The sequence below is a fragment of the Corvus hawaiiensis genome, chromosome 4 (genome assembly GCF_020740725.1).
Source record: "Corvus hawaiiensis isolate bCorHaw1 chromosome 4, bCorHaw1.pri.cur, whole genome shotgun sequence".
Classification (NCBI taxonomy): Eukaryota; Metazoa; Chordata; class Aves; order Passeriformes; family Corvidae; genus Corvus; species Corvus hawaiiensis.
In genome coordinates, this window is record NC_063216.1 from 71,352,732 (window position 1) to 71,367,770 (window position 15,039).

A 15,039-nucleotide genomic window follows, 5' to 3' on the forward strand; every position below is an offset into this window, starting at 1 on the left:
AAAAAAGACAATATTTTAACTCGTGTGCAGCAGGGAGAAATTAAGTAGACATATTTTCAGTGTATGTAAGTAACAGAACTACAGAAAAAATTATTTGTGGCCTAAATTAATAGAGATATAGTGACCACATCTTGAGTATAGATGAACAGAGGAACTGTGATATGTGATCTTTCAGAGCAGACCTATCCTTAATTTTAAAATTAACTTTTATTAAAACAATAGATAATCACAAAGAGAATAGACACAATGTGAAGCAAATCTAGGGGAAAAAAAAAGTAAAATGTGAGTGGCACCAAAGAAAAGGTTTTTCTTTAACTTCATGAGCTTCAGACTGAAGCCCTGAAAAAAACCAGGGACTAAACGTATCTATCATTTCTACCAGTCATCCAGTTAATGTGTTTTTCTGGAAAGAAATGTATGAAGAATAAATTTACTCTGTCCATCTTGGGGTGCAGTAAATTATAACATGGAATTACCCAACAACATTTTGAAACAGCAATAGCTGGAAACTCAGCCATAAATAATTCTCAGACTTTGCCAAGGCCAAATGAGGGCTCATGAGGAACACATATTGATAGAAAATTAAACCCCGTAATTTTGGGAATTATTTTTCCTTCATTTCTCCTTTACTTCCCCTTTTCTAACTCTGACTTTGTATTTCCAAAGCAACGAAGAAAAAATTTCTGCAAGACAGCATTAAATTTGCTGAATATTAAATTTCCTTCAGAAGCAAATTTCTATAGTCATACCTATAACAGAAAAATAAGCCCAAAATTGGAAAATTAGCTTTCTCCTTGATCTATATCAATTTGTTCCCCATACTGAAAGCCTTAAATGACTTCCCATGATACATAAATGGGTAAAATATGAAAATCTGAACAACTGCCAACTTAATTCTTCCTCTGTGTAAGGACTCAAGTTATTACCTTACAGTAACTGATTTGCCTTGGTCAGTTCATAGAAAGAAATATATGCAAATGCCTAAATGAACACAAGCTGTAGGATCAACATCTGCAATAAGCCATAAATAAGGCTTTATGCTGGTGTGTTGTGGGGGTCCATCCAAGAACTGGAGCTGGCACAACCAGAAGTTCCTGGGGGGGAAGGTCTGTTTGAGAGCTCCACAGGACTTTGAAAGATTCCAATGTCCTTAACCCCTTTTTTACCAAGCCCAGTTCACCTCTGAGTGAAGTGGTTGTAGGTTTTGAGGGTTTTTTCCGCCCCATCTGAGTTTCTCCTTTGTTTGTAGTCTATGCACAGCAGTTTTCCAAAGCAGTAGTATTGCAGCAGCACACTGCTTACAAATGTCTCACTCTCATCTCCCCCCAATGGTAAGGAATGCTTTGGTAGGAAATTGTGTCCACATTAAAGAACATGGACAAGAGGAAAGAGTGAGCAGCCCTCGAGCTAAAAAACGCAGGATACTAACTGGGACAGTTGATAGACTAGGAAGGAATATGCTCTGGCACTATTTGTCTTACACGTCACAAAAACCACTTTTCCTCTTGTAGTAGGTCATACTGAGAGTAAATTCTGTCCCCAAACTCATTTGAGACCTGTTTCTTTGGATTTTTACTCATTTTAGCCCATCTGGACAGGAGACATTCACCTTTGTCTTTTCCCCAGGCTGGGTGGGCATCCTGGGTCTTTAGGCTTTGCTAAAGAATTTTACTGCTATGCTGGAGACACGAAGCCAGAAAGGAAAAAGGTCTGGCAATGAAGGTTGGTGGGAGAAAAGCTGGACATTTGGCTGTAGATGTCCTCCAAAGGAAGAACCCTGACAAAAAGGAATGAACTTCTCTTTGGCACACCCAAAGGGCCAGAGGTAATTTGACCGGAAAAGTTGTGCCTGTCAGATGAATTTAGAAACATGCTTTCTAGATTCAGCCAGCATTGTATATTTAATTTTCAGATTCCCTCTTCAGATCTTTGTTTACAATAACAGATGAAAAGAATTACTTTTACTTTCGCCCTCCATGTTCCTCTATTTTCCCTAAGGCAACAACAGTAATAAAATGAGTTAAAGGGACTAGTGTTCAATTATTTCTAGCTGTGTTTTTCCAAAGCATCACCAGATATGGCTGAGGGACACTTGTCGAGTCACTTTTTACTTTCTGGGGTTTTTTTGGTTTTTTTTTTCTTTCCAAATTGCACACTGATGAATCCATAAGCCTACAGATCCATCCCTTCCCTTCCTATATTTTAGGGAGGGGATAGAAAACTTTAAAGGAAGCACAAACTAAGATGGCATGTGAACATTTTGGCTTTAAATATTATTGTAACAAATTAGATGGTGAATTAAATTACAGTCATGTGATTCTACTTGCATGAACAATAAATTGAATAATTAGGTGCCAGCCACACTTGAATGCAAAGAAGCATGCACAGAATATGGCTATGTCATCAAATACATGCAGTGTAAAGAGCCTTGCTGCTTTGTCACTGGAAATAGGTTTCTGATCTGAAGTGATTCCAAACTGCTGTCAAGAGAACTATTAAGCATAAAAAAGTTACGCACAGCTGGAATCAGGTAAGAGATAATAACTAGGTAAAATTTAATTGCAATGAAATAGCCCAGGTAGATGTCTATCTCCTATAAATTACAATACAGTCAGTGCTTACCCACATGCAAATGTGCTGGTACACTTCAGCTGTATACACAAAGTGTAACTCTTTCTGGACCTGTATGTATGTAACTGTGTATGTTCATGTGACAGAGCAGATGTAGAAACTTGCTGGTACCAAGTAAAAGTACTTGGTACTCTTTGTATCTGTTTGTACATCAACGTATATTTCTCACCAGAAACATCCAAGGAGAGGCTGGTATCTTACAGTATGCTAAGTGTGTGTAAGTGTCTGTCATCGTGCAGCTTCTCCTACGTGACTTTGTTAAAGTACCTACGGAAATTTTATAGATTTATACATGTCAAGGCCAGAAGGGACTATTTCAACAATTTAATTTGACCTGGAATCTTTAAAAGTGGCTAAATAAATTGGATAGTCAAGTCACACTTGAAAATAACATCCTAAGGTGCCCTTCAGAAACACATCTTTTAAGCTTTCATGTCATAGAAACCTATTGTACTCTTTAATAGGAATTTCCTTGATTAATTGTGTAATTTGTGAACTATTGCTACAGTGCCTCAGCCAAATCTAATGCAGAGATGTATCAACTAAACAGCAGCCAAAATTTTTAAAGCTAATTAATCGTTTAAGGACTAAATGAAGTTTCCCGTTAGGAACATATCCTTACCCTATGACTACCTGCAAAGCTAATTAGTGCTTCTGATAACTTTTGTAAAGCACCCAAGCTTTGCTTTGCTGGTTTATGATATCCTAGGAATGTCAGAATGAAATTGCAGCCACTTTTTTTTTTCTTTTTCCTTCAGTTAGCTATTATTTAACCCACATGTAATGCAGAGTTTGCCATGTGTTTTTGTAGGGGCCCAGGTGACTGTACGACTTTTAAATGAAATATTGAGGCTCACTAGTGAGAAATATGACTAGCAGTATGACTGTTCAGTAAGTTTAGTATAAAAGCTGAGAAATATTCTGTAGAGACTTTGTCTTCTTTGATCATTCCCAAGGTCTGGCCAGGAATCATGAGAAATATTTACAAGACTTACAGAAACCAGAATAGATCAAATAAGACACTGAAGTCCAGAATAGCAAGAAATCCTCACAGAATTGCTCATTTAGTTGAATTACATAAGTCTCTTACTTATTATTTATAGACTTTAATTTTTCATGAACAATGTTACTTTGGTGCTTGCGATACTCTATACTGAGGAAATGGAAATATATTGTAATGCTAAGTGCTTACATGGGACAGTAATTATGATTTTATTGGAAAAAGTCTATAATTTTGAGGGAAAGTGTAGCAGTTAACCTTCTTTAGAGAAGTCCTGCTCTAAGTAGGTACTGCATAGCTGAGGTGGGGGTCTTTCAGCAACTCTTCTCAGCTTACTCATATGGAAGAAGATCCAAAGCACACTTTAAAAGTTCTATCTACCTAAACAGTGAGTAAAGCTTAAGTAATTAATATATACTAAGCCCTTTAGGAAACAGAAATTAAAATGACTGTTTAAGTAACAAAGGGGTAGCAGGAGAGCAGGAATAGGCCCTGTTGGCTGCTCTCCTCAAATCCTGTGTGGACCTTCCTGAGACACAAGCCTGCTGTGCTGGGACTGGCATGACTGACAGCATCAGGATAAGGAATCCCTCTGAAGGAGTGAAAACAACGCTGAATTACCTCTTACAATTATGAGAGGAAATCTCAGAGGTCATAGCTGAGGTTAGCAGTGGGGCAGGGCTGGGGTTATGCTTGGGCTGCAGCTGCTGCAGTGCACCTGGCCCATTAGTGGGGACTTGCATTTTCAGCGCTGACTTACCCTGGAGATCAATAATTAAAAGGAGGGGTTTTTTTAAAAAGACCTCAATGTAGAAGTATAGACTGTCATGTAGAAAGTTTTGAACTATCACAAGTGAGGAGTATATAATATCTTAGATGTGGTACATGCTGAAAGCAGTATTAAATCAAGCCTGGTTTATATGTCACTTTATTTGTCTTCTTTTTCTCTTGTTCCCTCTAATAAGAGTCTGCTGAGTTATTTTTATGGCCTTTATATTTCACACTCCCAAGGTACTGACGATGACTTAAAGGAGGCAAGAATAATCAGGTTTTTTAAATTATCTGTAATTAGACTTAAAGCAGTTGCATTAAATATGTTGTAATGCACTGTTTTATGGCAAGAACAGGTAGCTGTAAATATTAAAATATGATGTTCTGAACACATCAAGTTGTGTATTCCCTCTTTCTAGTTGCCTACTGAAAACTGGACCCACATTACATCTCACCTATGTGTTTATTTCATTTCTCACCTACTCCTCTAGAGAACTTTAGAGTTTAAAAAAAAAAAAGCAACCAAAAAAACCACCCCACACAATCTTACAGGATCTACTACCAGGGTCACACACTCCAGTGCAATGTGGTGTGGGCTTTACCTTCTACTCGTGAGCAGCAGGTGTAGCTGTCCTAGTATCACAGGAAGCAAAAGAATCAAGGTGAATAGAAGTTACAGTATAAGCAGTCCTCTCAAGCTCACCACACTCAACGGATGGGGACCTGAACCTCCCAGCTTACTCCAGAATGTGTGTCTCTACAATTTTAAACAACTAAGCTGAATTAGAATCAGCTTAGTGCAATGTGTAAAGCATACTCTTTCTTACTATGGTGAATTTCTAAAAATAATTATTTAAAAAGGATAAGCATATACTTTCATTCTAGGCACTGAATCTCTTATTAGTTTTCTAGGTTTTTACTCCAGCCATGGAAAAAATCTACTTAATGGAATATCATAATACTTCATATGAGATGAAGTAGCAAGGTTAGTTAATTTGCTAACATATTTAACACTAGCCCTTTTTTTTTAACCTTGAATACTAGATATTCTAGGCTTACCTTGCAAAGTACTCCTGAAAATTATTTGTGGACACGAGCATGGATTAACTTAAATGTATTATTTCTATGTAATGAGATAGCCTAGGTATCTGGCATTTCAGCTATCCCATCACATATTTAGCTTAGCCCATATTTCTTAGTTTTTACCCAATCTACCTCTACTGTTCCCAGATGGCTTTTTTTGAAGACAACTGTCCTCTATAGCCTAGGTAAAGACTGATGAGACTATTTTTATTATGACCTAGGAAATTATTCAAATGGAGCTCTCTAGAGGCATATGGTTGGCATTATGAATATTTTACAGAATCATCTCTGAAAATCAGGCCAATAGCATATACACATGGGGCCAAGTTCCACTCTCACTTATACCTTGGCAGCCACGATGATTTCCCATTTGGCTTTGCTATGCAAGTATTTGTTTGGCTCATTGCATGCATGTGTTTTTTATCTTTTTTTCCCCTTCTTCAGCCCTATTTCCCACACTGTTCCTATAAAGAAGACAGTTATTATCAGTGTGGAATGATTGCTGTTTGGGGGCTATTGGCTATGTCTCTCTTACTTCATAAATACAGGGAATATGATGTACAGAGGAATGAGGGAAAATGTTCAGAAAACGATGCCCAGTGTAGCAGTGTCGTTCCTGAGGCACTAAAACTGATGAAGAATGTTAAAACCACTTTGACCTCAATATTGCTGTGAACTCCAAGCAGGGAAGAGCTCTGGGGAACCCACTGGCTCCAGAGAGATGCTACAAAGAGAAAGCACTTCTTGGAACTCCCTTGAGGACTGGGACCTGGAGCAGGGCAAAAATGGGTCAGAATATTATGTACCTTCTCATCAGGAGATGAGTATTCCAGGGTCAATATCTCTTATTCTGTTATTTCTTCTCTTTCTTACTGTTTTGTTTTTTGGTTGGTTTTTTTTTTTTGGTAGATAAATTCTAGTTCATCTGCATGATTTCCATTTATAAACTGAAAACCTTGGTCATGAAGACAAAATTTCTATATAAGAGGACTGAGAAAACTCAAGACTGAAGTTATGATCAGAGTGTGACCTTACAGAGCAGGAAAAATACTTCAAGAATTAACACAGTGGGACATAATAAAATATTTACAATGTTTTATAAAAGGAAAAAAATGCTAAAAAGATTTGTACTTACCACAATATCTTTTCCAGCCCACTTGCACTCATCCCTTCGGGAATGTGATACAGGCCAAACAATCTAAAGACACAAAACAAAAATCACATTGTGTTATTTCATGCTTCAGCATTCACAAATTGCGGGCCAAATGCTAGTCCCTTTATCCAGTTTATCTTCCCCCCCTTCTTTTCCTTATTTCCTTTTCTTTCTTAAAATTTGACAACAAAGAAATGAAATATTGGGATAATAGGTGTCACAGAAAAAACAATCTTGAAATACTGTCTGCATTGTGAATTTCAGCTGTGAATCTTCAGTCCTAATGATAAGAAGGTTGACTCTCCATTAAGTGTTTCTTTAATCTTTTAAATCTCATGTAATAGAAATATAATCACACATTAGAGTCAGCATCAGAAATGAGGTGTTTGCCTCTTTAGGGTATCTAATAGTTCACTCTTTCACTAGTTCAGTTAATTAAATAAAAAAAAAGGAGCTATAGTATTTGAAAAGTATCACACCATCAAAACATGTTTATGCTGTTCCTATAGAGCTACCCTAACACAACTAATCCTAAATCTAGGTTTTCTGTAGTGTTAGCTTAGCAGAAAATGGATCTCATCTCATACAGAGAAAATCCAAAGACCCTCACAGTCAATTATTCATGTTTCTTTGAAAAGCTTTTAGGAATTACATATAGAATAAAACATGATCTTCCCATAAAATGCCAGGCTATTCATTTGGGAGCCTCAGATAATGCAATATGAATGGCCTTAAGTCTGGACTACAGTCTTGGTGTTCAATATAGTTTGTTAATAGAAAGCAAAAGGCAAAATATTAAAGAAAAAAGATGGAATGTAGAGGACGAAAGGGGTCAAAGGAGATGTTATAGATGATATTTGAAAATACAGTTTGCAACATTTTTTAAATTCAAAATTTTTTTAATGAAGTCCAAACAGCAATCAAACATCGTAAGTCTATAAAATAAGGTTGAAAATTTTATGAGCACATTCTCTCTCAGAGGATTCCCACTACTTCCTGTTGCTATTCTCAGCTTAAAATGTGCAGAGATGTGAAAATTTAAATTTACTAGGTTGAAAAACATTAACCAAACTTCTCAGATATCCCAAAACGACCGGTTCAAGTTTAGTTCAAGTTTTGGGCAAAAATCTCAGTATTTTTCAAACCACTGTATTTCAAATCAGATGTTCTTTTTCCTTAGTCTCACAGTAATTCTCTCTCCTCTAATTTGGTTTAAAAGACAGTTAAGTCAAACTGGTTTTAATACACTGAAAAATTTGGCTTTTTGAGTTTTGATGTTGCCATCAGCATTTATACAGAAACCTGAGTTTTCTTACATGGTAGAAGCAACAACTGGTGAAGTTTGAGCTCCAGGGCAGCACTGGCTGCATTGTAATTTTGATTGAAGTTTCGTACATGGCTCTCCCGTCTATAATAAACAGATCCCCAAACTCTTAAAGCCTTTTGTCTATTCTTAAATCTAGTCTAAATTCTCTAAGTCTGTTGCCAACATACATTTCCATGTTACTGACAACAGTTCTTTATTTAATATTTGTATATAAAGTCAAATAGTGTTCTAAAAGTATCTGAATATGTAAGTATGTAAATTGCAATCACTCCCATTCTACAGAGCTGTTTTCTGCAATGGAAACACCTTCTTTCCTTTATTATTCCAGATGTTTTGCACATTAAGCTATTGATCCCTCAGAGAATTCAAATAAATAGCTAGTTTCCTTTATAGCTGCACTAAAGAGAATAGAAAAGAAAATAGCCAGTTTTCCTTTTATCCTCTTATCCTTAGAGAATACAAATGAATAGCCTGTCTTCCCTCTGAACAGAAAACACAAGATATTTATTGCTATCATCTTAGGAAGCTAATAGTTAAACAGCCAAAAGGTCAGGAACACTAAGAAAAAAAAAATAATCCCTGGGTATTGAAGTAATATATCTCTCATAAAAGGGTACTCTCTGGATTTTAAAATGTGCCATCAAAATACTTAATGTAAAAAAATCAAACCTCCATCCCATTGTTTACCTTCTTGGCATTTTGTCTTACTAAAATAAAGGAAAATTTAATTATTTATTTAGCAGAAGACTGACACTAAACTGCTTGTCAGCTTTTAATTAGTCACCAACTTTTACCGGAAAATTACAATCTCCATCAAGAATGGCAATATTTTATGGAATTGTTTGTCTTTTATTAATACTGGAATTATTTTGGCTTGAAAGCAGCAGAAGCAGAGTGCCTACATGTGCTTGAGTTAAAGAAGAAAAATCAACACTTGGACTCCCAAATAGCTTCTTTTATCTGCAAACAAATACAGAGCAGTAAGGTCTTTCTGCATAAACTGTCATAATAGATGTTTGGCTTTTTTAGCAGTTGCCATGAAAGTATGTCTTGTTTGGGAAATAGCTGGATTATTCACTTACCATTTACTACTTTTTTGTAGTCTGAAAAAAAATATTGTAGATTATATAGTCAAAGGTCACAGGCTCGTTATAAATTTCTTTTCATAGAGTCAGCAAATATTTTTGTTGTAACAGTATTCCTGACATCCAAACACTTACTATATAATTCCAACAGTGCACAACATAGTCTTGAGTGATAGGGAGTCTTTAACATTAAAGGTATGTATTTACATTGTACAGAACATGAATGAACATACCTTTTGATATTCCTTGATGTTAACCAGGTTGAAAGAAAATATGTGATCCTTTGCTCCAACATACAGTCGACCGCGTTCTTCGTCCAAGAGGAAAGTATGGTAACTGGAGCTATTAGCTAGTCCATTGAAATTTATTATATTGTTGGATTCCAACATTTCTGTAAGATAAAGGTAATACTTTTGTTGTTAACATGGTCAGATGAAATAGAGACTTATATTTTGAGTAATACAGACATATTTTTAGGAATTTGTGCTTTTGGTGTAGAAACAAGTGAAAGCATTATGTACCTGGGCCCTTGAATGTTTTTATTTCACACACCCAAACTGCTTGTAAGTTTCAGCTCTACACAGAGGTCAAAACAACAGTGAAATCAATCAAAAGCCTGTATGAGTTCTTAGGTGGTAAAATTCTATCCATGTAGCTCATCAACTGTTGGACAAAGTTCAATTTTGTTCAATCAGTAAGATTTGCAACGATAAACTTGAGGATAACCAGCTGATAAAAAAACACATCTAAACACAAAATCTCCTACTTCCAGCAGAAGAAACTGTTTCATAAAGATCTGTAAGCTATGAGAACAGGGATAAGAATGAATAGCTGATGAGATAAAATAACATGTAACATCTATTCTTAAATGTATTGTCTTCCGAGCTTTCTCACACAGGCAGCATGTTGTTCCCTTCCTTGGAACAAGAATGAAACAAGGGAAAGTAACTTTGTTTCTTTTAAAACTCGAGAGTAATTTTCTAGTTCTGATACTCCTCACAGAGCTTTTGCATTTGCCATGGACAGGATTTTTTTAAGTGCAAGGATCCACAGAATCATCTCAGCTATTCAAATATTAACAAAGTCATATGCATTTTTCTGAAAAATATTTTTACCATAAGTTAATATAGACCATAATAGTATAAATATTAACGAGAACACACTTTCTTTAAGCCTATTTTCATATCAGGACCAAAACCAAACCATCTCTATCATTTTAAGGCATGTCTGCACTAGTAAGTCATCAATAAGAAAGTTTCCTGGTGATGACAAATCCTATATGGTTCAAGCCCTGACCTTGTGAAGTATGAAGGCAAACATGCACTCTTAGGAGCAGGAGCAGCTCCATTGATGAAGCCATGAAGACAGATGAGAAAGGGAGTGAATCCATCAGCATCCAAGGGCTGATGGCCAGAGGGCATGCCCAGAGCACTTGTGTCAATTCTGCCACACGTGCAAGCCAAGAACATATGTAACTCCTCTCAGAACAGATGCCAAATGCCTGGATGTCTAGGATTCACCTAACAGTGCAGCTACCTTCTATGTTTTTTTGGTTTTCAGTAAGATCACTCCCATTTTCCACCATTACTCCAACTGAGAAGTGAGTGTAAGACAGCATCCCGTATGCTGTTAGAAATTAAGGAGAAACTGCTGTCAAAACCAAAGTTTCTGCCTAATTTTCAACTCTCTTTCCTTCTTTTTTACTCATTCTTTTGTATTAAGAAGGAAGATGTTAGGTGGGGATTTTTTTGGACCTATGTAATAGTGATACTTTTGATTTTACAGAATTTCACACCTGCAGCTTTGCAGCTCTGCGGACGTTAAACCTATTTTTGATGTTCACTTATACCCAGTGGATTTTGAAGCAGGTTGAAACTCTGCAAAAACATTAGTAGGCAACATGTTCAAGGAAGACAAACACTGATAGTTGCATACCATTTGGGATAGCTTTTAGCTTTGGAATTCTTTGAAATTATGTGGAAAAACTCTCACTACCACCAAAAATAGTTAATTCATGCAGCAGTGTAACAAAGCATCAGAGCAGACACTACATTTTCTTCCTTATTCTACACTTTTTGTCACTAAATATAACTATACATTTATATCACAAACTTGTACTGCTCAAGAGTGAAGCTCACTTTTTAAAAATTATTTTTCTTTTAAATGTAACAATCAAATTACCCCAAGCAGTCTTGTCAAAATAATTCTTATGGCTTCCTGCCAAGTTCTAGAATTTGACTCTATTGTCCTCCAGTTCACTTATTTGCATTTTGTAAGAGACTTTACTAATTCTCTTTACTTTGTAATGACTGATTCAGATGTCGAATGTCGACTCGCTGAATAGTGAGTGATGTACATGATTGATTGCTTAACTTGTCTTAACACTCTCTTGGCTAGAAATGCTTTGCTGTCATCTGTATCTGATCATTTTTCTTATAATACAGCTGTCAAAAACCTTTGCAATTTTTTCATCTTTGTTGGTTTGAACTCGTATAGGTGCGATTCTGCCCTTTGTGACTGTGGCGTAAAGACAAGTGTCTGCTGAATTCAATGTTACACAAAGGTAAAACTGATAAAAATGGAAATGAGATCAGTTAGGCACACAGCTACTTGGCTTAAAAGAAGCCTGATATGATTTTGCTAATGCAGAGTTCTAAATATTCACATTTACAGACAGTGATTGATGTTTTCTTTTCTTTCTAATATTCATGAAAAATGTGAGATCATAGCATTGAAGTCTAAGGTTTATTATGGCCAAGAGTAAATTACATCATCATCTTCACTGTTCATAAGTCTCCACAGTATAACTTAAAAGGAGCAGGTGTGGCTGTGCAGGGAATATATAACTATTTTTTCTTTTCATTTTCTTTGACTTTCTGAGCATGCAACAATGTTAAAGGTAACACTGTTGGGTTTCTTATGAATGCGCAATTTAAAGTCAAACTAAAAGCTGAATTCCATTGCCTTCTCTAAGAATGGGACATTTCTTCTAGGTTTTAATTCAGTATGTGTCAGATTGTCACATTACTGACTTTTGCAGATGACAACTAGATTTCCAGGGTCTGTTGCCCAAAAGATTAGGCCTAAACATGCTTCAAGCAGTGTATTTCAAATCAAGGGACATCAGGTTTCTCCCTGTCAGGAATCAGGTTGAGAATATAGGCTGAGGAGAAAAATGTCATTTGTGTGTTGATGATTCTCAATTACTACTAATTTAGGTAGGTTTGAGCTACATTACAAGTGGGAGGTGAAATCCTAAGTAATTTTTGCAGTTCCTCTGCTGTTTATTCTAATTGATATGTATTCATCCAGTGATGAATGTGGCTTTACAGGCCATTCTGGATCAGGGTGTTGAAGGGCAAAGCAATGGCATTTGCACAATCAATACAAATTAAGTATTCCACTTCCTCAAATTCATTAGTTTCAAAGTGTTTACTATCCACTGTCTTCAGTATCCAATGAGTGACTATTGCTGAGAGAAATAGCAAAGACAGTGCTCAATCCCAGAAGGGCATTGGCATCCATCAATTCTGCTAAGAGTCGATCACTCATGCTGGCAAGGTTCGTGGATGATCAGTGATAACATAAACCAAGATTTACAACAAAGATTGCACTGTAATGACAAGAGGAAATGATGAATGCATTCAATGAATCAATGAGCTTAATACTGTATACTAGGCATACCCTAATTTTTTTTTTTTTTAATCCTTATTAAATGTTGGCCTATCCATGACCTATGCAGCCAGGTAATGGTTGATGGTTACCTGCTCTTAAAAGTCTTTTTTTTTTTACTTCCTCTATGATCTGTGCAGTTATTTTTATTGCAAAGATGTAACATTACTCGTTCTTTTGTTCAGTGATTTCCCAGAGAATTTCTTCAGTAATTGCCCTGAGATAATTTTCTCACTTCCTTTTGACACATCCTCAGCTGTAGTCATGCCTGTAGCTTTGAACAGGAACGAAGGAGCCCTATACAGCTAACCACTGCACACTACCACTAGCATTGTCTCTGAAATGCTGTATGAGGTAGATTTAAACTGGGTGGTGGTATTTTGAAGGTAAAAAAGATGTCATTGTTTTTGTTATTGGTGCTTGATTCCCACATTTATTAAGTGTTGCAGGTAACCAAAACTAACAGTTTGAAATGCACCATATCTTAAAAAATAATCATATTATAATGAATGGTATGATCACTGAAACCAGATGGAGGTTGAGTTTCTCAGGGTTTGTGCGCTATAGATGCTCCTAATAACCAGCTAGCTTTAATTCACATTCCTGACTTGCTTGTTCCATCTTAGTCTCCTTTCTCTGCCAGTGTCCAAGCTTGAAATATTTGACCTTTTTCAATGCCAAAGATTCTGCATGGTCTTTCCTCTATTAACTATGTGTCTGTTGATTCAGTCTGACTTGTGTCAGAACATTCACTTTACCAGATCAAGTTGGCAAATTTACAAGAGAAAACCAGTCCCCAACCCTTGCCTTCATTTTAATATATGGTTATTTAATTTGTTAATGGAATTGTAACTTAATAGTATACATACACACAGAGGGCCAAATTCCTGCTGTGAAATCCATGGAGATGTGTATGCACAAAGAATGTATATTTGTTTTATTTTTATCACACTTCTTCATTAAAGAAGGAGCCAGAAAACCACAGCTATAGCTAAGACGAATACAGTCAGGCAGATCCTGAAGTTTGCTTTATCCATGGTTGGTATTCCACTGTAAACCTCGTTTTATGTCTGTGTTCCCTCAGTGGAGTTTGTCAGGAGAACATAACAAAAGAAAACCTTATTTTTTACTTATCTTATTTTTTACTTATCTACTAGAAGGCAAATTATCTTTAATCTTTTTAGAAAGAGGGAGTTTGCCTGTGTAACAACTTAGAAAATTTGTGGGCTTTGGCCTACATCCCTGTCATAGACTTCACAATGACACACACCAGCCAAGACTGGTTTTGTTGATAAGGGTCAAAAGGGCACATCAATTTCTCTAAAAAACAGAGGAAAGGTCTCCAAGTTTCCTCAGCAGGATTCAGATCTGGCCTTATCCTATTCCTGGTGACTCTGCAGAGTGACTGGGAGTGGTGCTCGTCACAACACGCTCGTGAAGCCAATGAGTGGGTTGTTGGTTGCACAAAACTCCCGACCTCCATTCCTTTGCCAGCAGCGATAAGATCTTACTGTAGATCTCGCAGCAGTAGATAAAAGATGAGTCAATGCCATTATGCCATCAAACAGGGATTTTGCTGAACTGTGAGCAGTGCCTCCCACAACATCATGCTAGAACATTTCCTTCTTCTCTCGCCAGGCCTCTACTTTGGCTACAGAGGATCAGATGGCCGCATGTTTGCACATGCATTTGTTGCTTACACAGATGCATATTGTGCCTGTTCTGTATATCAGCATGTGTATCCTTCTAAATAATCCCAGGTGTAAATTAGTCATTACTCTTTGAGTAATTATTTGCTGAATTCTTAGATACATGCAAGGAAAGGAGTGTGTATTTTAACTTCCAACCTCTCCCGTAGCTTCCCCATTTTATTGCTGTGAGTGCAGATGGTGACTTCTGTCCCAGTCAAACAGTTAAGGAAAAGGCAGGAACTGGCAGGAAATCAAGAGAGCTTCCTGCAAGGCATGAGCCAGCAGAGCTATTTGGCAAAACCAGCAACATAAGCATAGAAAAGACACTGTACTTCTTGGGAGTCTGGTCCCCACCCGGATGAGATGACAGCAGCCATACAGTGGGGTATTTCAGTTGGGTATTTCCTTATATAATGGAAAACACTAGTCTGAAATCAGGTGAGCTTGACCCCATGCCAGGTCTAACGCTTAGTAAAATGTCCAATAGCCTGAAGTATAACAACTCCTTTCCCCCATCCAGGATTTAACTACTTTATACCACAATTATTTTCTTTCATTGACACCTCACATATCACTGGGACCTTAGGATCTAGCCCTTAGTGAGGAGAATGGTTCAGTCATCCACC

General features: G+C 36.7%; 1 protein-coding gene across 2 annotated transcripts in view; it reads right to left on the reverse strand.

Annotated features, from left to right (window-relative positions):
* Positions 1-15,039, reverse strand: part of SEMA3A (semaphorin 3A) — a 243,420-nt gene that overhangs the window by 114,069 nt on the left and 114,312 nt on the right. For both annotated transcript variants that reach the window (XM_048301619.1, XM_048301618.1), the window contains 2 exons: positions 9,284-9,441; positions 6,621-6,683 (listed from right to left, as the gene is read on the reverse strand). In XM_048301619.1, coding sequence (XP_048157576.1) covers positions 6,621-6,683; positions 9,284-9,441 — 221 coding nt within the window. The remainder of the gene's footprint in view (positions 1-6,620; positions 6,684-9,283; positions 9,442-15,039) is intronic.